Below are 24,935 nucleotides of genomic sequence, written 5' to 3' on the forward strand. Positions count from 1 at the left end.
TGTTCTGTGTTAAATAGTCAACCACATCCTGACAATCTTGGGAGTTGATGGGACGTGCCTTCTTCAGGTATGCACTGACTTGACTAATACAATGTGCAGTCACACAGGTGCAGTGAAAGGCATGCAGTAACTGGTATTACAATACAATGTGCAGCTGTCACACAGGTGCAGTTAACAGGTATGCACGGAGTGGTATATTACACAGCGTGCAGTCACACAGGTACAGTGAACAATTATGCAATGACTAGTATTACAAATGTGCAACTGTCACACACACACAGGTACCGTGAACAGGTGCAGTGACTGGTGGTATATAACACTGCGTGCGCTCACGTAGGTTGGTGCACTGAACAGGTAGGTATGCAGTGATTGGTATTACAAATGTGCAGCTGTCACACACACAGGTAGTCACTGAATATGCTGGGCCTGGCAGTGGCACAGTAGGAATTACCAAAGGGCCAAGGTCCAGCAGCTGCGACTGACTGACAGGGCTGTATATGCAACACAAGAGTTTGTGGGACACACACACACAAAAAATAGATCACAAGAACAACATTAGCTCTCAAAAGAGCTGTTGAGGATGATGGTTTCTTTTTAGTAATAAGTATCAGCAAGGAGCATGCTAACAAGCCTAACACAACAGCCTAACTAAGCTTTTCCTATGTATATACAGCAGGTTCTCTCCCTTCTCTAATTACTGCAGCCACACGAGTGAGTGAAAAGGCTGACGCTGCCTGCCTTTTATAAGGGGGGGCTTCAGGAGGGAGTGTAGACTCATTGGCTACCCTGTGTCTGCTGACTGTGATGTAGAGGGTCAAAGTTTACCCTAATTATGTAGTATAGGGGGTGGAGATGAAGCACCCTAAAGTATTTTACCATATATATCAGTGGGAACATTAGAGAAAACACCTACCCTGCTCTCTGTTTCATTCTTCACTGTTCAGCCTGCTTCTTATCAGCCCTGATAAAATCCCCGACTAGCATTCAGTCTAGCTTTGCTCAGGAATCATTATAGCTGAGTCTGTCTTCTCTGATGTCTGTTCAAGCCTAAGCCTGCCTCCTTGGCTCTGCTATAATGACTCAGCTATAATGATTACTGAGCAAAGCCAGACTGAATGCTCAGTGGGGGATTTTATCAGAGCTGATAACAAGCAGGCTGAGCAGTGATGAATGAAACAGCGAGCAGGGTAGGTGTTTTCTCTAATGTTCCCATTGATATATATGGTAAAACACATGAGGGTGCTTCGTCTCTGGTTTACTTTCAAGTTAATGACACAAATAACTTACAAGACACACCCACGCACTTTAAAAATAAAAAAAATCCAGCCCGTCAGCCGTCCTGTGCCCTCGCCGCAGCTCCGCTCCCCGCCAGTGGCCCGGGATCCCCTCCAGTGGAAATCCTGCGCGAGCGGCTCTCAGAGTCACACTGACATCATCCGGACTGTACTGTGCAGGTGCAGTGGTTCTGCGCCTGCGCTGTACAGTCCGGATGACGTCAGTGCGACAAGTGAGCCACATGCTGGAGCGCAGAAGAAGCCGACCTGGCGAGGTCGGCATCTCCACCGGAGGGACCGGGTGCTACCAGAGCTGCGGCGAGGGCACAGGACGGATGCAGAAGGTTGGAGGAAGCCCCAGGTAAATGGATTTTTTATTTTTAAATTGCTTGGACCTTCCCTTTAAACAATGCAATGTAACATTGGTTTACATACCACTCACTCAATAACATGTTTTAAAAACACAATTCTCAAGCAACCAGAAAAAAAAATCTAGGATGCAAAACGAAAAGGCTACATTTTACCCTTCTTTATTCAGTAATAAGCCTCAGTTACATAAAAACAAGCAAACAAACAATGCAATGGACGTATTTGTCTTCTGATGTTTGTTCTTCTACTTTTGTTCTATACTGTATGTAAAATTAAAAACGCAGTAACCAAGAAATTTGAAGCCATGATAAAAGCCCCGCCCAACAAAGCACTATGACTGCAGCTATTCAGGGGCGCAACAAGAACCCAGCCCCCCCCAATTGTCATGGGGCCCTTGCCGCCAATAATATTACATCCCTCCCTGCACCATGCCCCCGACCAGAGATGGATTAGGATGTAATGGGGCTCTTGGCAATGTAGTAGATTGGGGCTCCCTTGTGGTCTTTGTGGTCAGCTGAAGTGGAGAGAGGTCAGAGAAGGTGGCTGGTGGGCCCCTTGACATGTACTAGGCCCCAGGCAACTGCCTAGGTTGCCTGGTGGGTGATCCTGCTCTGCCCCAGACACGGCACTAAAGACATTGCAGAGTAGCGCAGGGACTGTTGGGATATTTACCTGCCTCCAGCGCTACAGGTCTCCTCTGTGCTTCCCGGCAGATACTTGTTCTATGCTGCCATGCTCTGGCTCTTGAACACATGACTTGCATCGGTCATGTGATCTGGAATCGCCGAAAGGCAGCAGAGTGTGTGTAGCTGTGAAGCATGGAGGAGATCTGCAGCGCTGGGGCAGGTAAGTATTACACCGCTCCATGCGCTACTCTAAATGTGGGTGGGGAGAGGGAGGAGGAGCAGGCCCCGCCCCGCATACCCCTGAAGCTGCATGGGATATTGGTATGGCCCTGAAGCTTTAGTTGGGCAGTGGGCACACTGCTTAACTATGCTAAGGTTGAAAAAGAGATAAAGGTGAACATTAGATAAGTTGACACCACACAATTATAGTAACACAGTGCTGCGTTATCCAGTATTCTGAGAGCCGCCCCCGAAAACAGACTTCAGCGTATTCCCTACAAAATTCAGCTTCGCCTTCACTACAGACTTTGCCGCGTTCCCTACAGTCTTCACCACGTTCCCTACAAACTGCAGCTTCTTCTTCACTGCAGACTTCAGCTTCATCCCTGCTTTGCACAGAAGACCGCACTCCTCTCCATTCTCACTGGCTCTCTTAGTGCGCAAATTCTGCAAAACAATAAAAAAAAAATAATTAACCAGTTCCTGCCTCATGCCGTGAAAATAAGTCACTGCACTCTCCTTCCTACAAAATCCTAGATAAATCCTAGATGTATTTATCTCTGAGCTGATAACTCTATCGAGTTGAAAAGGAATGACAGCAAACCCCTCCTCCTCCCCCCTGGGAATTCAACAACAGGGCTAATGAGTAAACAAGTATAAAATAAACATTCCTGGAGAAGACAGATGTAACAATTGAGCAGTAACAGGAGAAAGAGACAAGTAAAATGTGTGGGTTTAATGTACAATAGAGCTGTTTATATTAAAGCTATAATGTATGAAAGTGGATAAATTGTGTATTCTTTCACTTTTTTCCTTTAAAATGCATAGAAAATTAGGTAATCACTTACAAAAACAAATTATCATCCACAAAAAGCCTAATTTGACCTGAAATAATCAATATGTAGTTCATTTAGTTGTGATAATCATTTATTCAGTTATTGCCAAAGTAATCAGAGCTGAGCTGGACTGTGAAAACGACCAGGGTAGGGAAGTGGTAGTCGAACTCCAGGGACAAATGTAATCATACAATCCAAACATTTACCTGAATAAAAATGGCCATACATCAGGCGACTTGGCGGCTGATCGACCATCCGATTCAATAATTATGATTTCGAATGAAAATCGGTGCCGCCAAGTACATGCCCAAACGACAATGCAATCAACCTCAGTCCGAAATTGGTTGCATTAATCGGCTGGACAGGCTGCAAGATGTCGGGCCATCGTGGTCGGTCGGGTACGCGGCCGTAACGGTAAGCGATATTGGATGAGCGATGAACGTGACAAAACCCTTGAGGCCTCCCTAATGCTCCATGTCCCCTCCCTGGTGACCAGTGCTCTATACATCACCTCTCTGCGTCCGCCACTGCCTCTGTGCGCTGTCCTCCATCCGTACATGCGCCCCACATAGTAGCCTGCGTACACAGGCCGCATATGTGACGTCACACGCACGCCTGCGTTACTCCAGCAACCATAAGAGGCGTGTGTATGAACAGTGGAGCAAATGAAGAGTGGATTGGCACCACCAAGTGTATCAAAAGCTCTTTTAATGAACCATAACACAGCAGTGACAGACGCTGTTTCGGGCTAACAAGCCCTTCCTCAAACTGCTCACTGAGCAGTTTGAGGAAGGGCTTGTTAGCCCGAAACAGCGTCTGTCACTGCTGTGTTATGGTTCATTAAAAGAGCTTTTGATACACTTGGTGGTGACGACCCACTCTTCTTTTGCTGTATTGGTCCCAAGAGACACTGGGACGGGGTCAAGGCACACCTGCTGATACTCTGGTGCTCCTCACTTCACCTCTTTGTATGAACAGTGGAGGCAGCGGCAGCAAGTAGAGGTAATGTTTAGCAGACCGGACACGGGGGAGTGGCGAGGAGGCGGATGCGTCGCCACAAGGCCGATTCCGGAACAAAATTAATCAGGAATCGGCCTGTGGTGTATGGGCAGGCGACAGATCTATCTCCGATCAGATTTGATCAAAGAGAGATCTGTCTCATGGTTGATTGCCTGATGTATGAGCACCTTTAAGGTGCCCATACACTTACTCGATTTCCCGCCGATAGACAGCAGATTCGATCACTGTGATCAAATCTGCTGTGAAATCGATGCGCAAACTCTGACCGATTGACTGATTTCCGTCCGAAATCGATCGTTCCCGTAGATCTGTCCACGCGGAAAATTTTGCTAGATCACCAGCGGGTCAGGAGAGCGTCGATAGCGGCATTCGAATGTCCGACGACCGACGCTAGCGGCAATACATTACTTGTTGCACCAGCGCGTGTCCCGCGGTCCCTTCTCTGCTCTGGGCACCGGCTGGCTTCCCTTACTTCCTGTCGGGGAAGTTTAAACAGTAGAGCACCCTCTACTGTTTAAACTTCCCGACAGGAAGTAAAGTGAAGCTGAAGCCCAGAGCGGAAAAGAGACGGCGGAGAACGGGGGACTCGCGCCGGCCGGATCTGGTAATGTATGCAGGGGGCGGCGGCAGCTCCACAGATTGTGAATCGATTTCATAGTGAAATCGATTCAAAATCTGTTTGCAGTATAGGCAGCCAATAGATCACTCTTTGATCAGATTTGATCACAGACAGAGGGATCTATCTGCTGGTCGATGTGGTGGCAATCGACCATTGTATGGCTGCCTTTAGAAGACACTTGATACTGATCAATTACCACCTTGCCACAGTGCCCCATTCAGCAGAGATATCATCTACTACCCCCAGGGCCGGATTTCTGGCAAGGCCACATAGGCCATGGCCTAGGGCACTCGAAATTTAGGGGCGGCTCAGTGAAGGGCAGTAAAGCTGTTCTATGCAGCCATGCCTATCTACAAGGACAGCTTTAACATTTGAACTCTCTGTCCTGTACTTGTCATCCCTGCAAGACCTGTAAGCTCTATCCTGAAGGTACTGTACACATCAGCCTAACTCACATGGTAACACAATAAATGGGTCCATCATTAACAAGATGGCAAGCATAACATAAAAGTTCTTAAGGAAAACATAACTTCTAATCTATACACGTATTACTAAAATAGCTATTGTCTGTGAAATCAATGATGGAAAATAAGGAGAATTCTCATTGGGGCACACAGAGGTAACAACCATACAGACGGTATAGTTGGCTTTGGGCGGTAAAAAGTACAAATCCGGCCCTGACTACTCCCTGTTCAGTACTGCTCTCTGCACTACAAAGCTGTCCAGCATTATTCTTGGCACACTGCTGCCCACAGCGCCCCCATGCTGCAGTCTGCTCAAACACCAGTTAAAGGCAGCATTTCCAATCGGAAATACGGAAATTTCAATTCCGCAAAATCCAAATGAGCATCCCTAATTACAGAGTTTAATGGCAATCCAGTAAATTCCCGGGTTTCTAGGGCTCCCTGCCCACCACTGCTCCCAGTAGCATAGCTCCCAACTGTCCCTCTTTTGGAGGGACAGTCCCTCTTTGGGAGCCCTGTCCCTCTTTCAGGACTTTGTCCCTCTTTCAGGACTGTAAATATATATATTTCTCTACTAAAAAAATGTGTTTGACTCTAAACTTTATTCCCATCCTTTAAATTGATATATTACTAATTTTAAAATGGTAATATGAAGGAAAATGAACCAGGATAGAAAGGACCAGTGTGGTTTGAATTATAAAACAACATATTTTTCTTATGAAATCTTTATGGTATGCGTGATTAGGGGTGTAATGGGGGAGTGATCAGGGGTGTGGCAGGGGCGTGGCTTAAGTGTCCCTCTTTCTCATCTCAAAAAGTTGGGAGGTATGCTGTAGTTTGTTACAGTTTTCTAATGCACCCAGCAATGGTGTAAGTAAAAGTCATGAAGCCCCCCAACAATATTTTGCTGAGACTCCTTTACGTCCCGAGTGGCTATCCCCATGTCCAGGGGGCCAACCACCATTTCCATACCTCACAACTTTTTGACATAAGAAAAAGGGAGACTTAAAGAAAACCTGTAATGAGAAATACCTCCCCTGGTGGGGTACTCGCCTCGGGTGGGGGAAGCCTCCGGATCCTATTGAGGCTTCCCCTGTCCTCCTCGGTCCCTTGGCGGCGGAGATAAAGCTCCCGGAACAGCGGTGATGTAAATATTTACCTTCCCGGCTCCAGCGCAGGTGCAATATCGGAGATGGCGGAAATAGCCGATCGCTGTTGGCCCGCTCTACTGCGCAGGCGCAAGTCTCCTGCACCTGCGTAGTAGAGCGGACCCGACGGAGATCAGCTATTTTCGCCTATCTCCATTCGGAGAGCCACAACAGCGCCACCCGCTGGAGCCAGGAAAGGTAAATAAATCAGCGCTTATCAGCGCTTGTCAGGCTTGTCGAGGGAGGATTGCTGGACACTGCGGGGGAGCCAGCGCTGGACTGCCTTCAGCTACAGGGGAGGGGAAGTCTCATTGGGACCCTGAGGGTTCCCCCTCCCGAGGTAAGTACCCCCCAGGGGACTTTTTTTTTAGTACAAGGTCTCTTTAAGTCACGCCCCTGCCACACCCCTAATCACACCCCTAACCACGCATCCCTCCCAACCTTTTTGAGATAAGAAAGAGGGACACTTAAACAGGGACGGATCTAGGGGGGGGCAAGCGGGTCTCTTGCCCCAGGCGCAGTTTGTTGTATTCTTAAAAAGGCGGGAAAATTTGGATGGGGAATGGCAGTTTAGGCGCCAAAACCTGGCCTTGCCCCAGGCGCAACTTGGGGCAACTTGGTCTAGATCCGTCCCTGCACTTAAACTACACCTCTGCCACACCCCTAATTACACCCCCAGCACACCCCTAGTCACGCATACCATTAAGATTTCATGAGAAAAATTTGTTGTTTTGTATTTCAAACCACACTGGTCCTTTCTGTCCAGGCTCATTTTTCTTCATATTAACATGTGAAAATAGGAAATATATCAAATTAAAGGATGGGAATAAAGTTTAGTCGATTATATGCAATTTTCAGTAAACAAATACATATGTTTACATCAGTCCTTAGAGAGGGACGGATGAGTAAGATAGAGGCACAGAGGGACAGGGTTCCCAAAGAGGGACTGCCCCTCCAAAACAGGGACAGTTGGGAGCTGTGTATTTCTCCCCCCCCCCACCCATAACAAGTGTGGCCATAACTATATGTGCTCTGGAGAGGGAGCGCTTGTATTGGAAGAAGGGAGGGTCAGGGTAGGAAGTTGAAGCCCCCCCCCCCCCAACAGCAATGGGCTGCTCCCTTTATTGTTACGCTTCTTCCTATCAGTTCTATATCCTGCCTTTTCTTCTTACCTCAGTCATACTGACACAATTCAGCAGCGTTGTGGTCTGGTCTTCCGCTGGGTACAGACCGCACACCTTCACCTCCTGCAACACAATAGACACAGGCCTTAGTTCAAACAGAATATAACATACACAGGCCTCAACTGTTACCATCCCCTGTTAAGCCTCGATTCATAAAGCATTCCCGCATTCGGAAATGCTGAAAACGGCTCACTTTACCGATCACACAGCAAAATCTGTATTCATAAAGGCTTTTTCCGCATGAAAAGCCGACATTCGTGAGCAGAGTGATGAATCACCGCCTTGCGCGGTGATTATCATAGCAAAAGTAACAAGTAGTCAATTCATAAAGATTAGAGGTAGCGGTATGCGGACTGGTATTACCGCTACCTCTGATGTGGCGAAAAGCTTGCGGAATACAGTGCAGTGAATGGGACAGACCTCCCAAGCAGCTGCAGAGAGAACACCGCACGGAGGGACTCCGCCTGCTTCTCCTGTTTCCGCATGTCTCCCGACAGCCTAACGCCTGCCTACAGCGGAATAACTCCGCACGCCTGTCTCATCTAGCAACATTTTTATGAATTACCACCCTGAAGGCGGAAATACCGACAGCGGTGTTTCCCCGCTCGACGTTACCTTACCGACAGCACTTTTATGAATCGAGGCCTTAGAGTATGCAGCAGTTTTTAATTGTATGCTAAATGGCCACAAGATGGCACTGTGCATTTTGGTTAATATGTGTTTTCAGTGTTATGTGCTGTTGTTGCACTCTGCTCTATTGTAGTTTCTAGTTGTTTATTTCTCTGTGTCAGATTGCTGTGTTGCTGCTATTGCACGGTGATGCACAAGTAAGGTACCTGCAGCACAGCGTATAAGAAGAGAGGACTGCATGTGCTTCAATTTGCATTCAAATTATAGATTAGGACTAGTACATGATTTGCATCTGATTTGCATTCAAGGCATGTATTTAGCCCTGAAGGGGCTCTGCATGCCTCTGTTAGTCTACAATTCATTTGCAGCCTATGCGCGCTGTCATTTGTTTGATGTCTGTTTGAAGAAATGTGTATATCATTTTATGATTAGCAGCACTAGGAAAAATAATGTTTTTATCATTTATCTAGCGGTAGGTCTTCCCCAAGAGGACCCGTCATCGCCGTGGAGAAGTCTAGTAGGGAGTAATTTGTGCACATATTGTTTATACTGAAGCTAACGACCTCCTTTGCTGTACCTGTTTTGAATGCAAGTTGTATATTTTAGTCCACATTGTGGAGCTCTGCACATCTATTGCAGGTAGTCAATTCTGGTGCAGCCTCTGTTTGGAAGCACTGCCAATAGCTATCATTCATAAAGGCAGTGCGATAAAAAAAATCTGGGAGGAAAATACCGCATTCGGTATTTTACACTTCTGTGTGCTAATTCATAAACACTTTAACAGCTGCAGTAGAGATGCGGGGATTTTCCGAACTGAGCTGTCGGAGTTGTTACATGAATGAGCGGCTGGCTGATTTGTTACATTCCTGGTCTCTCTGCAGAGACAGCATTACAATAAAAGGCAGCCTAAGCATCCCTTCAGATGTGCATTTTTTTTTTACTGCCTCTGACAGCCCGGAATCTTCTCTGAATCTGTCTATTAGTCTTTCTAAACAATCTATGTAATTGCCACAACTTACAAAAACTTCAAGAAACTTTACACATTCAGGCTTTCTGAAGTGAAATATATTTGAAAACAGGTACCCAAGGGGTTAAAAACACAGCCTGGGGTATTCCAGAAAGCCTTGTTTGTTCTGCTCTCACTGCTGCTGCCTGGGGGAGATCTGTCCCCATTAACTTTCTGGCTTATCGCCACTTCAAAGCAGGCGGCATTTCTTTGTGTCAATACCAGCTGTTCTTATCTTTATGAATTGACACTTATTACATTTAACAACATGTGCTGGAGGTGTTCAACGCACAAGTCTGTAATTTATCTCCCTGCTCGGGAATGTCAGCTTTTCATACGGAAACAGCTTTTATGAATGAACACTTTGTTAAGTGCTTGGGAAAGTCTGCTGTTTTCAGCATTACCGCATGCGGGAATGCTTTATGAATGATACCCATTGTCTCCTGCTGTACAAAACTCATGTAAGCATACCTATGGCTAGCTGCATCCATGTGCTTCAATTTGCATTCAAATTCTAGATTAGGACTAGTACATGATTTGCATCTGATTTGCATTCAAGGCATGTATTTAGCCCCTGTGGGGCTCTGCATGCCTCTGTTGGTCTACAATTCAGTTGCAGCCTATGAGCGCTGTCATTTGTTTGATGTCTGTTAAGGCTCATACACACATCAGACCATGGTCTTTGGAAAATGAAAGATCACAGACCAGTTTTACCCCCTTCCATGTAGTATGAGAGCCATACCTACACAGTCTATTCTATGGAGCTGAACTCCCCATCAGAAAAAAAAACGTTTCAAGATGCTGCACACACAGATGCTCTACAGACACAAAAGATCAGTAGCTGCAAAAGATCTGTTCCTGCCAAAAATCCAACCCTGCATACACACATGATTTAACTGACAGATCTGCAGATCTGAAAATCCAACCTGGTGGATCTGATCTGCAGATGAATGTCAGTTAAATCATGTGTGTACGATGATCTGCAGTTCTCATAGACTATCATTGCAATTTGCAGGGTTGGATTTTTGGCAGGAACAGATCTTTTGCAGCTACAGATCTTTTGTGTCTGTACAGCATCTGTGTGTGCAGCATCTTGCAAAGTTTTTTTTCTGATGGGGAGTTCAGCTCCATCGAATAGACTGTGTAGAGTATGGCTCTCATACTACATGGAAGGGGGTAAAACAGATCTGTGATCTTTCATTTTCAAAAGACTATGGTCTGGTGTGTGTATGAGCCTTTAGAAGAGAGGACTTCCTGGCGCAGTGCAGTTAAGTAGTAGGTGAAGTAGAGCTGTGCTAAGTGGATAAAGTGGCATGGAGTGAGTAGGGGGGAGAGCAGGCCCTCACTGACACACCCCTGATCGCAGCCATTGGTACACCATTGGTTGTAGAAGGAGAAAATATGTTGTAATTTTAAATACTTGTCATTCTGTGTGAATCCTGCACATCAATAAAGTCATGGTTGTTACGCAACAGACTCTTTCTGGGCCCTTTTCCACTGAGTGCGATCCCATTTCTGTCTTCCACTAACATGATCCTGCCGTGATTTCTCATGTGTACGGCTTGACTGCGGTGAGTTTGTGATTTCCGACAGGGAAAAAAATGGTGGGAAAATAATTTGAATGGCCGAATTGTAGTGTTGCTTGTAAATTTTCACCAAAGTAATTTCCGCATCGAACATGCTATTTTCGATTTTTTTCAATGCGAAAAATCAGAAAAACGCGGGAAATCTGTATTTTTTCCCAGGAAAACACAAGTCGAAATTGTGTATTTTTACCATGAAAACTCGTAAAAAAAAATGTGAAAAGTCACAAACTTGTTAAAAGATGATTTTTCAATGGCATTTTTGCACGAAAGTTGAATTTAACATTTTTTCGCAGAAATTACTGTATTTTTTTCGACTATAAGACTCACTTTTTCTCCCTCAAAAGTATGGGAAAAAGTCACTGAGTCTCAGGGCCCATTTCCACTTATGCGGTGGGAATCGCCACGGAAAAAAATTGCATGCGGATGCGAATTTCGCATGTGGTTGTATGCGAATTTTCATGCGAATTCGCATACGATTTTGCATGGATGACTATGTATGCGAATTTAACCATGGCAGTGCCTGTGTGCTTTTCCATTGTTTCTATGCGAAATCGTATGCGGATTCGCATGAAAATCCGCATACCAAAACCGCATGCGAATTTCCTATTAAATACATTGTATGCGATTCGCATAGCGGTATGTGGTATGCGAATTCTGATGGCTTTGCCGTGCAGATTTTTTCTGCACAGAAAAACGCTCAGAAATCCTAGTGGAAACAGTCCCATTCACTTGTATTGCCCATGCAAATTTGCATGCGAGATGCGCATGCAAATTTGCGATAGTGGAAACGGGCCCTTATAGTTCAAATGCAGGAAGTTCCTGACTTGTGATCACCTGCCAATACCAACCTCCAGCTCGCCGCAATGTCAGGGACTCCCTGTGTTGTGCCCATGCAAAGGGGGACAAACTGAGGACACAGGGGGACACAAATGGGCACAGAGGAGGACACAAGGGGGACAGAGAAGGACACAGGGAGACACAAGGGGGCATGATGTACAAAGGGGGCATAATCCACAAGATGCCCCTTCACCATGGATGCACCAGGTTTAGTATATATTTCTTTCCCTTAGTTTTTCTCCTCTAAACCTAGGTGCGTCTTATAGTCCGAAAAATACGGTAATTAAAAAAATATTAGCATTTACGCTCATCAATGCCGAATCGCACGAAAATTGCATAAAGACACAATTGCTGTGCAATTTTCCTGCACGTCTATACTTTGTATAGCAGCTCAAGCGCAGCAAAAATTCAGATTGTGGTCGGGAAAAAATTGCGCCTTGGATTGTTTTGTTGATAGCGGAAAAAGGCCCTCAATGTTAAAGTACAGTTTTAATGAAAAAAAAAAAAGCCACTATGGGGTACTTTCCTTGGGAGGGAGAAGCCTCAGGATCCTAATGAGGCTTCCCCTGTCACCTTTAGCCTTGGGTATCAAGTGCTGGCTCCCCTGAATATTCCCCCAACAAGCACTGCACTGGCACAGCAGCATGCAACAATATTTACCCGTACCTTCAGTGCTCCAGCACAGACAGGGGCGTAACTAGACATCACTGGGCCCCCCTGGGAAACTTTGGATGGGGCCCCCCACCCCCCTTGCTTTTTGCACAGAAAAACTGAGGACCAATGCGTTTTCCCCACGCAGATAAAAACACTTAGACTTAAAGGAAACGTCAGGCAATCTATGCTATCCCCAGATCTACTTACCCCGGGCTTCTTCCAGCCCCTTGCAGCCAACAAGTCCCTCATCGCAGCTCTGCTCCCAGTACATACACACACAGCCGTTTTACTACATGAGAGCACATGCTATATGGAGGAACAACAATGACATGCTGAACATAAGCTATAGTATTCACTGTAACTTTGGCAAAACATTTAGAATGTCACTGATTGATACTGTTATTATGGGATCTTGGACTCAGTATGAGACAACAAGCTCTCAATGAAGCAGCAACAGTAACATCAATCTCCACTCCATTGAGTTGTAAAAGTATTCAGAGGCCATAAATTCATTAGCCCGTGTGATAAGAAACTAGGAATCCTTTTGCTGAAAAGGGAAAGTCTACAACTTTTTTTCAAAATGTGCTCCTTTGTTTCTAAGGTTGTACATCAAGTCTTTAGAACTTTGCAGCAGTGAGAGACAGATGTTTTTTATGAACCCTAGGGAGCAGGGACAGTGTACAAATTCCGAAGTGTGTGTGATTCCTTATCTGGGTGGTGGACACATGCAGTCAATATAACAATGGTGTGAGAGCAGAATACGTTTTTTTCTCTCCAGCCCTTAGCTGTCAGTCTCTCAAACTTTTTCCCCCACGGGCCCCCTGTGGCGTCTGGGCCCCCCTGCGGAGGCATCCCTTGCAGGGTCTATTGTTACGCCCCTGAGCACAGGTGCAGTAGAAGCTCTCAGCTCGGACTCCGGCAGACAGGGCTGTGCAGAGGGTCCTTAAAGAGAACCCGAGGTGGGTTATTACATCTAAAAAAGGGACACAGAGGTATGTTCCCATCTGCAGGACATGCCTCTGTGTGCCCTGATCGCAGCTCTCTGTGCCCGCTGCGCCCCACTAGCCCCCCCCCCGCAATCTGCCGACATTCAGGATGTCAACAAACTAATGGGGAAGGGGCATCCCACTGCAGGCTAAGGAACACCCCTTCCCCGCCTATCAGAGTCTTCTAACAGGCTCTAATAGGCTCTCAGCTGCCTGCTCCTCTCCCCCGCCCCTCCACGTCAATCAGCGCTGAGCTCTCACTTGAGATCACAGACGCTCTTATCTGCAGCGTTGTGACACCTAGGTCACAGAAGTAAAAATGATGGATTGCTGCAGATAGGAGCGGCGGGGAGAGGAGGTAATTAGCGCTGCCTGGTCCAGCAACCCCCACGGACCAGACAGCATTTTTTTTTAAATCTGCTAATCTGTTAATCCTCAGATTCTCTTTAAGTGGGGGGTGCTCAAATTTAATAAAGGGGCCTCGTAACGCCCCCCCCTCCTCGTTTCTCGCTAGGGGGTATTGGTTGTCATGTAGGTGCCGAATGCTGATGCTGGGTGCCATGTAGGTTCTGGGTGTGAGTACACAGTGTCATATGGGTTCTGGCTATGGGTGGGTATCGAGTGTCATGTAAGTACTTAGTGCCATGTGAGATCTAGGTGCATGTACTAGATGTCATGTGGGTGCAGGTACTGGGTGTGACATGGGTGCAAATACTTGGCGCAGGGCCGGATTTACAGCTGAGGAGCCTATAGGCACAGAAGTTCTGGCGCCCTAAACTCCGCCCCCAGGGGCGTAGCAATAGAGGGTGCAGAGGTTGCGACCGCATCGGGGCCCTTGGGCCAGAGGGGCCCCGAGGGGCCCTCCCTCAACCACAGTATTAACTCTCTGTTGGTCCTGTGCTTATAATAATAACTTCTATAGATACTTTGAATAGTGGTAATCATTAACACACTGTTTCCCATCCCCTTCATGCACCTCTGACAATGAAGTTGCCATTGGCAGGTTTTGGTGCGCCGTATCAATTGTTATGTATAGAGTGCTTGGGGGGGCCCCATTGTATTTCTTTCATCGGGGCCCACAGCTCCTTAGCTACGCCACTGTCCGCCCCTCAGTACAACAACCCCACCACCACCTAATTCTTATGAAACAAAATGCTCATGCTATAAACAACAATAATATGGTAGGACATTAGACTAGGACTATAGTAGGATTTGATTTTGAGCTCTGAGGACAGTCAGTGACATGACTCTGTACTCTGTAAAGTGCTGCAGAAGATGTCAGTGCTATATAAATGTGTAATAATAATATGGTAGGACATTAGACCATGACTATGGTAGGATTAGATAGTGAGCTCCTCTGTGGACAGTCAGTGACATGACTATGTACTCTGTAATGTGCTGCAGAAGATGTCGGTGCTATATAAATACATAATAATATGGTAGGACATTACACTATGACCATGGTAGGATTAGAGTGTGAGCTCCTCTGAGGACTGTCAGTGACATGACTATGTACTCTGTAATGTGCTGCAGGAGATGTCAGTGCTATATAAATACATAATAATAATATGGTAGGACATTAGACTATGACTATGGTAAGATTAGATTGTGAGCTCCTCTGAGGACAGTCAGTGACATGACTATGTACTCTGTACAGTGCTGCAGAAGATGTCAGTGCTATATAAATACATAATAATAATATTGTAGGACATTACACTATGACTATGGTAGGATTAGAGTGTGAGCTCCTCTGAGGACAGTCAGTGACATGACAATGTACTCTGTAAAGTGCTGCAGAATATGTCAGTGCTATATAAATACATAATAATAATATGGTAGGACATTAGACCATGACTATGGTAGGATTAGATTGTGAATTCCTCTAAGGAAAGTTAGTGACATGAATATGTACTCTGTACAGTGCTGCAGAGGATGTCAGTGCTATATAAATACATAATAATAATATGGTAGGACATAAGATTATGAATATGGTGGGTATTATAGTGTGAACTTCTCTGGGGATGGTCAGTGACATAACTATGTACTCTGTAAAGTGCTGCAGAAAGTGTCAGTAATATATACATATATTATAATATGGTAGGACATCAGACTATGACTATGTTAGACTATGGTAGGGATTTCACTGTGTGCTACCATGCGGACATTCAGTGACATGGCTATGTACTCTGTAAAGTGCTGCAGAAGATGTCAGTGCTATATTAATACATAATTATATGGCAGGACTTCTATGACTACTATGGTAGGGTTAGACTGTAAGTGTCTCTGAGGCCAGTCAGTAACATGTATTCTGTAAAGTACTTGATGCCTGCTTAGTTTGTATCTTGACATGTCCTCAATAAAGGCTATCTTCAACTGATGAGTGCGGACCTTCTCCTGTGTGTTGTACAATTGGTCTTGCTCACCAGGCCGGACACTGCAGTTGGAGTGGGCGAGTGCAGCGGTGTTCACCCTGTTCCTGCATATTCTGTAAAGTGCTGTAGAAGATTTTAATGCTTCATATATAATTCTTAATAAAAATGAGCTAGGACAGTAGACTAACTACGGTAGGAACTACATGGTGGGCACACGGCCATGGGTGACACATACAAAAGGTGGGCACGGAGGGGGGATGGCATGCAGGGAAGCAGAGGGGATGGGCACTTGAGGGACACTCAGGTGTGGGAACGTGCAGGACGCACAGGGGGTGGGCATGCAGAGGACACACAGAGGGTGGACACGTGTTGAGCATGTGAGGAACGCACATGGAGTGGGCATGCAGAGGACGCACATGGGGTGGGCATGCAGAGAGGACGCACATGGGGTGGGCATGCAGAGAGGACGCACATGGGGTGGGCATGCAGAGAGGACGCACATGGGGTGGGCATGCAGAGAGGACGCACATGGGGTGGGCATGCAGAGAGGACGCACATGGGGTGGGCATGCAGAGAGGACGCACATGGGGTGGGCATGCAGAGAGGACGCACATGGGGTGGGCATGCAGAGGACGCACATGGGGTGGGCATGCAGAGGACGCACATGGGGTGGGCATGCAGAGGACGCACATGGGGTGGGCATGCAGAGGACGCACATGGGGTGGGCATGCAGAGGACGCACATGGGGTGGGCATGCAGAGGACGCACATGGGGTGGGCATGCAGAGGACGCACATGGGGTGGGCATGCAGAGGACGCACATGGGGTGGGCATGCAGTGGACGCACATGGGGTGGGAATGTAAGGGGCACAAAGATGGTGGGCAGTGGAGGACACACAGAGGGTAGGCACCAAGATTGACAGAGGGTAGGCACCAAGATTGACAGAGTGTTGGAGTATACTAGTAAAAGAGAGAGAGAGAGAGAGAGAGAGAGAGAAAGAGAGTAATGGCAAACGACAAGAGGCCATACATGGTACATTACCTCCTCCCTCACTGTCATTGCTCTGGACTGGCAGCTGTCTGGCTGTCTCTGTGTGCACACTGCTGCTTCTGACTATGCTGCATCCTCTCCGTGTTTCTTTCAGGCTGGCAGGCTTCAGTTTCTGTTCACAGCGTGTGACAGGCTGCTCACTGTGCACAGCTAAGTGCCCGCCCGGGTTTCTGCTCTCCCCCTCCTTCTTGGGCTCCCTGTGCTCAGGATGTGATGCAGTGATCCTCACTCCTCTGAAGGATCAAATTCCGCGCCACAGCCGTCCATGTGGGATGCACAGCTAAGCTGTCACAGACAGTCAGCTTCGTGGAGGAATGGAGAAGGCGGTGCTCTAGTACGGCTCTGCCGCTTGATTCGTCCTCCATCTCCTCTTCTCCCGATTTTCCCCCTCCTTCAGGGCTCTGGGGCTGGGCGCACCAGTGCAGGCTAATTTCGCTGTGCAACTTGCTGCCAGTGATGCTATGCCCGCCCACGTTGTTTTTCAAACTCCCAGCTCTCCCGGCCGCCTATGCACGCAGCTGTTTGCAGCGCTGCGTGAAGGCATGGAAACGGCGGCCGGTGGGCGGGGAGAGCGGCGTAATGAACTGTTGTCATTATTACCCGCCCGCTGCCCGCCCCTCACACCTCACTGTAGATGCGGCCGCCCGCTGTATTATCATGTAAATAAGTACATGAGCGGCCGCTATTGCATATTCACTATTTTAAATTTAAAGGGGACATCAAAGAAATGCCGCCTTTGACCAATCAGGCGCCTGTAGGCACGTGCCTAGTGTGCCTTATGGTAAATCCGGCCCTGACTTGGCGCCATGCCTGTACTGGGTGTTGGCTATAAAGGGGCTTTGGGCGTCACATTGATTTTGAATGCAGATACTTTGGGTGTGGGTACTAGTTAACCACTTAAGCCCTAAGGGTTGTTTTTTTTTTTTTTTGTATCTGAGCAAATTTCACCTCCCATTCATTTGCCAATAACTTTATCACTACTCATCACAATGAATCGATCTATAGCTTGTTTTTTCCGCCACCAATTAAGCTTTCTTTGGGTGATACGTTTTGCTGAGAATTAATTTATTCTAAATCCATTTTAACAGGAACATTAAAGGGGAACTGAAGAGAGAGGTATATGGAGGCTGTCATGTTTATTTCCTTTTAATCAATACCAGTTGCCTGGCAGCCCTGCTGGTCTATTTCTCTGCAGTAGTATCTGATTAAAACCAGAAACAAGCATGCAGCTAGTCTTGTCAGATCAGACTTATAAGTCTGAACCACTGAAACACCTGATCTGCTGCATGCTTGTTCAGGGGCTATGGCTAATAGTATTAGAGGCAGAGGATCAGCAGGGCTGCCAGGCAACTGGTATTGTCTAAAAGGAAATAAACATGACAGTCTCCATATACCTCTCTCTTCAGTTCCCCTTTAAGAAAGAAATGGAAAAAAATAATTATTTCTCAGCTTTCGGCCATTATAGTTTGAAATTAATATATGCTACCATGATTAAAACCCATGTATTTTATTTGCCCATTTGTCCCGCTTATTACACCATTTAAATTATGTCCCTATCACAATGTATGGCGCCGATATTTTCATTTGGAAATAAAGGTGCATTTTTTCAATTTGCGTCCATCACTATTTACAAGCTCATAATTTAAAAAATTATATTAACCCATTCAGGTTCCGTGGTTTACACGTGAGAAATGTTCACCTTCCATTCATTAGCCTATAACTTTATCACTACTTATCACAATGCACTGATCTATATCTTGTTTTTTCCGCCACCAATTAGGCTTTCTTTGGGGGGTACATTTTGCTAAGAGCCACTTTACTGTAAATGCATTTTAACAGGAAGAATAAGAAAAAAACGGAAAAAATCATTATTTCTCAGTGTTCAGCCATTATAGTTTTAAAATAATACATGCCTCCATAATTAAAACTCATGTATTGTATTTGCCCATATGTCCCGGTTATTACACCGTTAAAATTATGTCCCTATCACAATGTATGGCGACAATATTTTATTTGGAAATAAAGGTGCATTTTTTCCATTTTGCATCTATCACTATTAACAAGTTTAAAATAAAAAAAAATATAGAAATATTTCATCTTTACATTGATATTTAAAAAGTTTAGACCCTTAGGTAAATATTTACATGTTTTTTTTTTTTTATTGTAATGTTTTGTTTTTTTATAGTAAACATTTTATTTGGGTAGTTTTGGGAGGGTGAGAGGTAAACAATAGATTTATAATGTAAATGTGTGTTCATTTTAATTTATTTTTACTTTCAGTTGTAGTATTACTTTTTAGCCACAAGATGGCGGCCATGAGTTTGTTTACATGACGTCACTCTAAGCATAACACAAGCTTAGAGTGACGCATCGGGGAGGGAACGGCCAGAAAAGGCGCAGCTTCCGAGAGAAGCTGTCGCTTTTTCAGCGAGGGAGAGGAATCAGTGATCGGGCACCATAGCCCGATACATTGATTCCCTGGCTACCAAATCCGCGGCCGGGAGTGTGCGTGCACGCGCGCGATCGGCCGCGGGAGCGCGCGGTAGCGCGCATGGTTCCTGGCCGTAGTTTCTACGTCCAGGAACCAAAATAGGTTAATATACTTATTTGACATGCATATTTAAAAAGTTCAGACCCTTAGGTAACTATTTGTTTTATGTTTTTTTATTATAGTAATTTTTTTTTTTTTTTTTGTTAAAAATATTATTTCGGTATTTTTGACGTGGGAGGGAAACAGCTAATTTTAAATGTTAAAAATGTATTAATTTAATAGAAAGTGGTTGTGGGTGTAGTTTTACAATTTGGCCACAAGATGGCCACAGTCAAAAAGTCCTGGGAGCGATCGATCTCGATCCCAGGAAGAAGAATGAAGACGGGGAACTTTTTGAGCTCAGAAAAACCGCAGCGTCTGAAGAGACACTGTCGGCTTTTTTGCAGGGGGCTTCGATCAGTGAAAGGGATCTATAATCCCTTTCATTGATCGCTGGGCTAACAGCCGGCAGCGGGAGTGCGCGCGGCCCGCGAGAGTGTGCGCAGCACAACTGGACGATAATGTTTGTCCAGTTGGGCTTAAAGGACCACTATCGCGAAAAAAGTAGGCAGTTAAAAAATGTGACAGATGACAGATTTTGGACCAGTCAATCTTTTTAAGGGGGATTCTCAGGGCTTTCTTTGTTTTCAACAGCATTTCCTGAACAATAGTTGCAAAATCTAACTGACATAATAGTGTGCAAGTGATTAGGGAGGCCGGCTGGTATCTTGTTATTTTGGCAGTTAAACTGCTGTTCAGGAAATGCTATTGAAAACAAAGAAAGCCTTGAGAATCCCCCTTAAAAAGATGGACTGGCCCAAAACCTGTCATCTGTCACATTTTTTAACTGTCTACTTTTTCTGCGATAGTGGTAAGAGGTTAATTGGGTGTTTGGTGCAGATAGTGGGGGCCATGTGGAGGCTGTATGCAGGTGTGAGTACTGGGTGCAATGTCAGGCCTGGGTGCAAGTGCTTGAGGTCATGTGAGCTTGAGTACTGGGTGTCAGTTATGGGGGGAAGGGGTGGATGTTGGGAGAAGTAGAGGTCAGTGTGGGTGCTGCAGGAAGAGGAAGTCATTGGGGGTGCTGGGGGATGGAGAGGTCAGTTTAGGTGCTGGAGGAGGTCACTATGGGTGCTGCTGGGGACAGGAAGGGTACTGCTGGGGACAGGAAGGGTACTGCTGAGGAAGGGGAAAGTCAATGTAGGTGCTGGGGGAGGGAGGGGCCAGTGTGGGTGCTGGGGAGGCAGGATCACTGCAGTGCTAATGCTGGGGAGGGAGAGGTCAGTATGGGTCCTAGGTGGAGGGAGAGGTCCCTGTGGGTGCAAAGCTGAAGGAAAGGTCACTGTGGATGCTGCGGGAGGGAGAGGTCACTGGTGTCAGAGATACACTATCTTATTATCTACTCCCACACAACTGTGGGGATGGTTACACTAGGATTCCTGTATGGCACCTCTTTACTCCAAAGTGTCTCAGTTGGGGAGGGGCTTCCTGTGGATGTGGGTGGGACTTCCTGCAGGAAGGGGGCAGAGCTTATCGCGGGTGGAGGCAGAGCTTCATTTTTAAAGGCAAAGGGGCCTTTTTATGGGCATTTAAAGAGGGGTGTGCTTGGGCACCCAGAGGACCCCCCCCCTGCTCGTGCCTGCTGGCACAGATAGCCGAGCCATACTGGGCCGCTCTACTGCCCAGGCACCAGTTGCCTGTGCAGTACAGCGGACCCGATGGACAGCGGACCACCAGAGCCGATCGTAAAGCTTCCACTGCAACTGCGCTGGAGCCCCAAAGATACATTTTGCTGCACGTGGAGTTCGGGCTTTCTGCGTGGGATCCAGGAGGCTGAAGAGGACAAAGAAGCCTCATTAGGAATTAGAGACTTCCCCCTCCTGTGGTAAGTATCTCCCAGGGGATGTTTTTTTTTATTACAGATTCTCTTTTAAATCATTATAGCCATTCCTCACCCCGTCCTGCTTGTAGTCACACAGATCGGTGTCTCTCGTGGCAGCTTTGGGACATTCTGTCTCCTTTATCAGGAAAGCGGCTGATGGCGTCGGGGAGTCTCCTTCCATCTCATTCTGCTGAGAAAAGAGAATATTATCACTATAAAACATGGAGAGGAGTCTACAAGTGTCTGATAGGAAATGTAAAAGTGTTCAAAAGTGATAAACTAACATTTGCCGAATCACAAGACACTCAAAAGTCAGCTGACTCCAGATAAACAAAAAATTAAACGCAGACTTTCACACTATGTCATGTGTGAACCCAGCCAAAAGGTGAAACTAATACATGAAATAGGAACCCTTTACACAGTGTTTTGGATGAATTCGCTGATTAGAGTCACTTGAGCCTAGAACAGCGGTGGCGAACCTATGGCACGCGTGCCAGGTCCCGGCACGTGTAGCCTAATCTGCTGGCACGCCACCGCTGCTTATGAACTGGCCGCAGCATCTACTAGACGCCGCCGTGCCAGTTCATAGCCCGCAGCCCCGCAGTCTCCCGGGAGGCAGACCAGGGCTACGGCAAGATGGCCGCCGAAGCCCTGTACTAGAGACTATTTGTCTCCAGTACAGGGCTTCGTGCGCCATCTTCCCGTAGCCCTGCACTCTGCCTGTCAGCGGCAGCGCGGGAGACTCAGCTGCAGAAGGAACGTCCGGGGGAGATGCGCGCCAGAGCCCAGCAGAGAGAGAAGACTTCTGTCAGGTGAGTACATTACTTTTTTTGCAGGTGAAATGCGGCCCACTGTGTTATTTTCTGCTAAATGCTATGTTTCCCACATTGTGTTTATTTACTGTGAAATGCTGCCCACTGCGTTTGTTTTCTGGTGAAATGCTGCCCGCTGCGTTTGTCTTCTGGTGAAATGCTGCCCGCTGCGTTTGTTTTCTGGTGAAATGTGGCCCACTGCGTTTGTTTTCTGGTGAAATGTGGCCCACTGCGTTTGTTTTCTGGTGAAATGTGGCCCACTGCGTATGTTTTCTGGTGAATTGTGGCCCACTGCGTATGTTTTCTGGTGAATTGTGGCCCACTGCGTATGTTTTCTGGTGAAATGCTGCCCGCTGCGTTTGTCTTCTGGTGAAATGCTGCCCGCTGCGTTTGTTTTCTGGTGAAATGTGGCCCACTGCGTTTGTTTTCTGGTGAAATGTGGCCCACTGCGTTTGTTTTCTGGTAAAATGTGGCCCACTGCGTCTGTTTTCTGGGGAAATGCTGCCCACTGCGTCTGTTTTCTGGGGAAATGCTGCCCACTGTGTTTGTTTTCTGGTGAAATGCTGCCCACTGTGTTTGTTTTCTGGTGAATTGTGGCCCACTGCGTTTGTTTTCTGGTGAAATGCTGCCCGCTGCGTTTGTTTTCTGGTGAAATGTGGCCCGCTGCGTTTGTTTTCTGGTGAAATGTGGCCCACTGCGTTGGTTTTCTGGTGAAATGTGGCCCGCTGCGTTTGTTTTCTGGTGAAATGTGGCCCACTGCGTTTGTTTTCTGGTGAAATGTGGCCCACTGCGTTTATTTTCTGGTGAAATGTGGCCCACTACGTCTGTTTTCTGGTGAAATGCTGCCTGCTGCGTTTATTTTCTGGTGAAATGTGGCCCACTGCGTTTATTTTCTGGTGAAATGTGGCCCACTGCGTTTATTTTCTGGTGAAATATGGCCCACTGCGTTTGTTTTCTGGTGAAATGTGGCCCACATTGCAAGATTTTCTGCTGAAATGTTGCACTCATTGCGTTTATTTTCTGGTGTCTGGGGTAACTGTTGCTGCATTTATTATTAAGGGCTCATTCACACTACAGAACGTATGCACGAATGCGATTTCATGCATGCGCTGCCAACGCACAGGGATCGCACGGAATTCACGTTGTGGTGCGCTAAAGCGTGGACGTCGGCAGCTGTACCCATCGGGGAAACGTATGCGTTGTGCGTTAAAATGTTCCCAGATGCGTTACAACGTAACGCATGGGAACGCACACCTGTAGTGTGAATGGTAACATGGAAGTCTATTGACTTTCATGTTACCATATGAATCTTACATTATGTGTGTTGCGTCAAAACTGACAGCGCAGCACATAGTGTGAATGAGCCCTTAATGGTCATAGTTGGCTATATTTGCTGCTTTGGGGTTACGGCGGGTATAAATAGCATCATACAGTTTCTGCACACCCATGATGCGAATCCTCGTTTCACCACATCATGGCGGAAACACTGCTTTCTTATGCCTCGCTGTTACATCATTACGTTAGCTCCGCCCATACAATATCATGGCCACGCCCATTTTTTGGCGCCCCCACCCCCCATTGGCACTCGGAGATAAATAAGTCGGTGTTAGGTCGCAGTTTGGGCACTCGGCCTCTGAAAGGTTAGCCATCACTGGCCTAGAATATGGAACATTTTCACAACATTCTAATGCTCTGAGATTTTGATTTTGGGATTCTCATAAGCTGTAAGCCATAATCATCAACATTATAACAAATAAAGGCTTTAAAGATCTCGCTTGGCATGTAATTAGTCCAGTGGCGGACACAGGCAGCAGTGGGCCCCTGTGCAAAACATCAATTGTGGGCCCCCCTGACCTGCGGCGCGCGAAGCGCGCCGCGTCAAAAAATGGGTGTAGCTATAACCTGCGGCGCGCGAAGCGCGCCGCGGCAAAAAATGGGCGTGGATAGAACCTGCGGCGCGTAGCGCCGCGGCAAAAAATGGGCGTGGCAATGACCGGATAAGGGCGGAGCTAACTGTAATTTAAAGTGATCCCGGGGTGAGAGTGATATGGAGGCTGCCATATTTATTTCCTTTTAAACAATACTAGTTGCCTGGCGGCCCTGCTGATCTATTTGGCTGCAGTAATAAACTGAATTACACCAGCAACAAGCATGCAGCTTAATCTTCTCAGTTCTGACAATATTGTCAGAAACCCCTGACCTGCTGCATGCTTGTTCAGGGTCTATGGTTGAAAGAATAAGAGGCAGAGGACCAGAACGGCAACCAGGCAACTGGTATTGCTTAAAAGGAGAGAAATATGGCAGCCTCAATATTATTCTCACCTCAGGTTCCCTTGAAAAGTGCAACGCAAAGACAGTGGGCCCAAGTTTTGGTGACCCTTTCCCCAGAAAATTCACATAATTGTGCAGGTTTTCTCAAGAAAATACACATAATGTGAGCAGATTTGCCCAGAAAATACATTCAATCATGTCGGCAGATTTGCCCAGAAAATACGTGCAATGATGTCGGCAGATATGCCCAGAAAATACGTGCAATGATGTCGGCAGATATGCCCAGAAAATACGTGCAATCATGTCGGCAGATATGCCCAGAAAATACGTGCAATCATGTCGGCAGATATGCCCAGAAAATACGTGCAATCATGTCGGCAGATATGCCCAGAAAATACGTGCAATCATGTCGGCAGATATGCCCAGAAAATACGTGCAATCATGTCGGCAGATATGCCCAGAAAATACGTGCAATCATGTCGGCAGATATGCCCAGAAAATACGTGCAATCATGTCGGCAGATATGCCCAGAAAATACGTGCAATCATGTCGGCAGATAT

The 24,935-nt window shown here is 46.6% G+C and overlaps 1 protein-coding gene across 2 annotated transcripts in view; it reads right to left on the reverse strand.

The window, feature by feature from the left end:
- Nucleotides 1–1,788: 1,788 nt before the first annotated feature.
- LOC137519577 (antimicrobial protein CAP18-like) overlaps nucleotides 1,789–24,935 on the reverse strand; it is a 28,466-nt gene continuing 5,319 nt past the window's right edge. Inside the window, exons 2-4 of one of the 2 annotated variants that reach the window (XM_068238552.1) lie at nucleotides 21,366–21,479; nucleotides 7,748–7,822; nucleotides 1,789–2,935 (exon numbers count right to left, since the gene is read on the reverse strand). In XM_068238552.1, the coding sequence (XP_068094653.1) occupies nucleotides 2,714–2,935; nucleotides 7,748–7,822; nucleotides 21,366–21,479 (411 nt within the window). In that variant the 3' untranslated portion in view covers nucleotides 1,789–2,713. Of the gene's footprint in view, nucleotides 2,936–7,747; nucleotides 7,823–21,365; nucleotides 21,483–24,935 lie in introns of both variants that reach the window. The other variant, XM_068238551.1, reaches the window with a different exon arrangement.

Source organism: Hyperolius riggenbachi, chromosome 5, assembly GCF_040937935.1.
Source record: "Hyperolius riggenbachi isolate aHypRig1 chromosome 5, aHypRig1.pri, whole genome shotgun sequence".
Lineage (NCBI taxonomy): Eukaryota > Metazoa > Chordata > Amphibia > Anura > Hyperoliidae > Hyperolius > Hyperolius riggenbachi.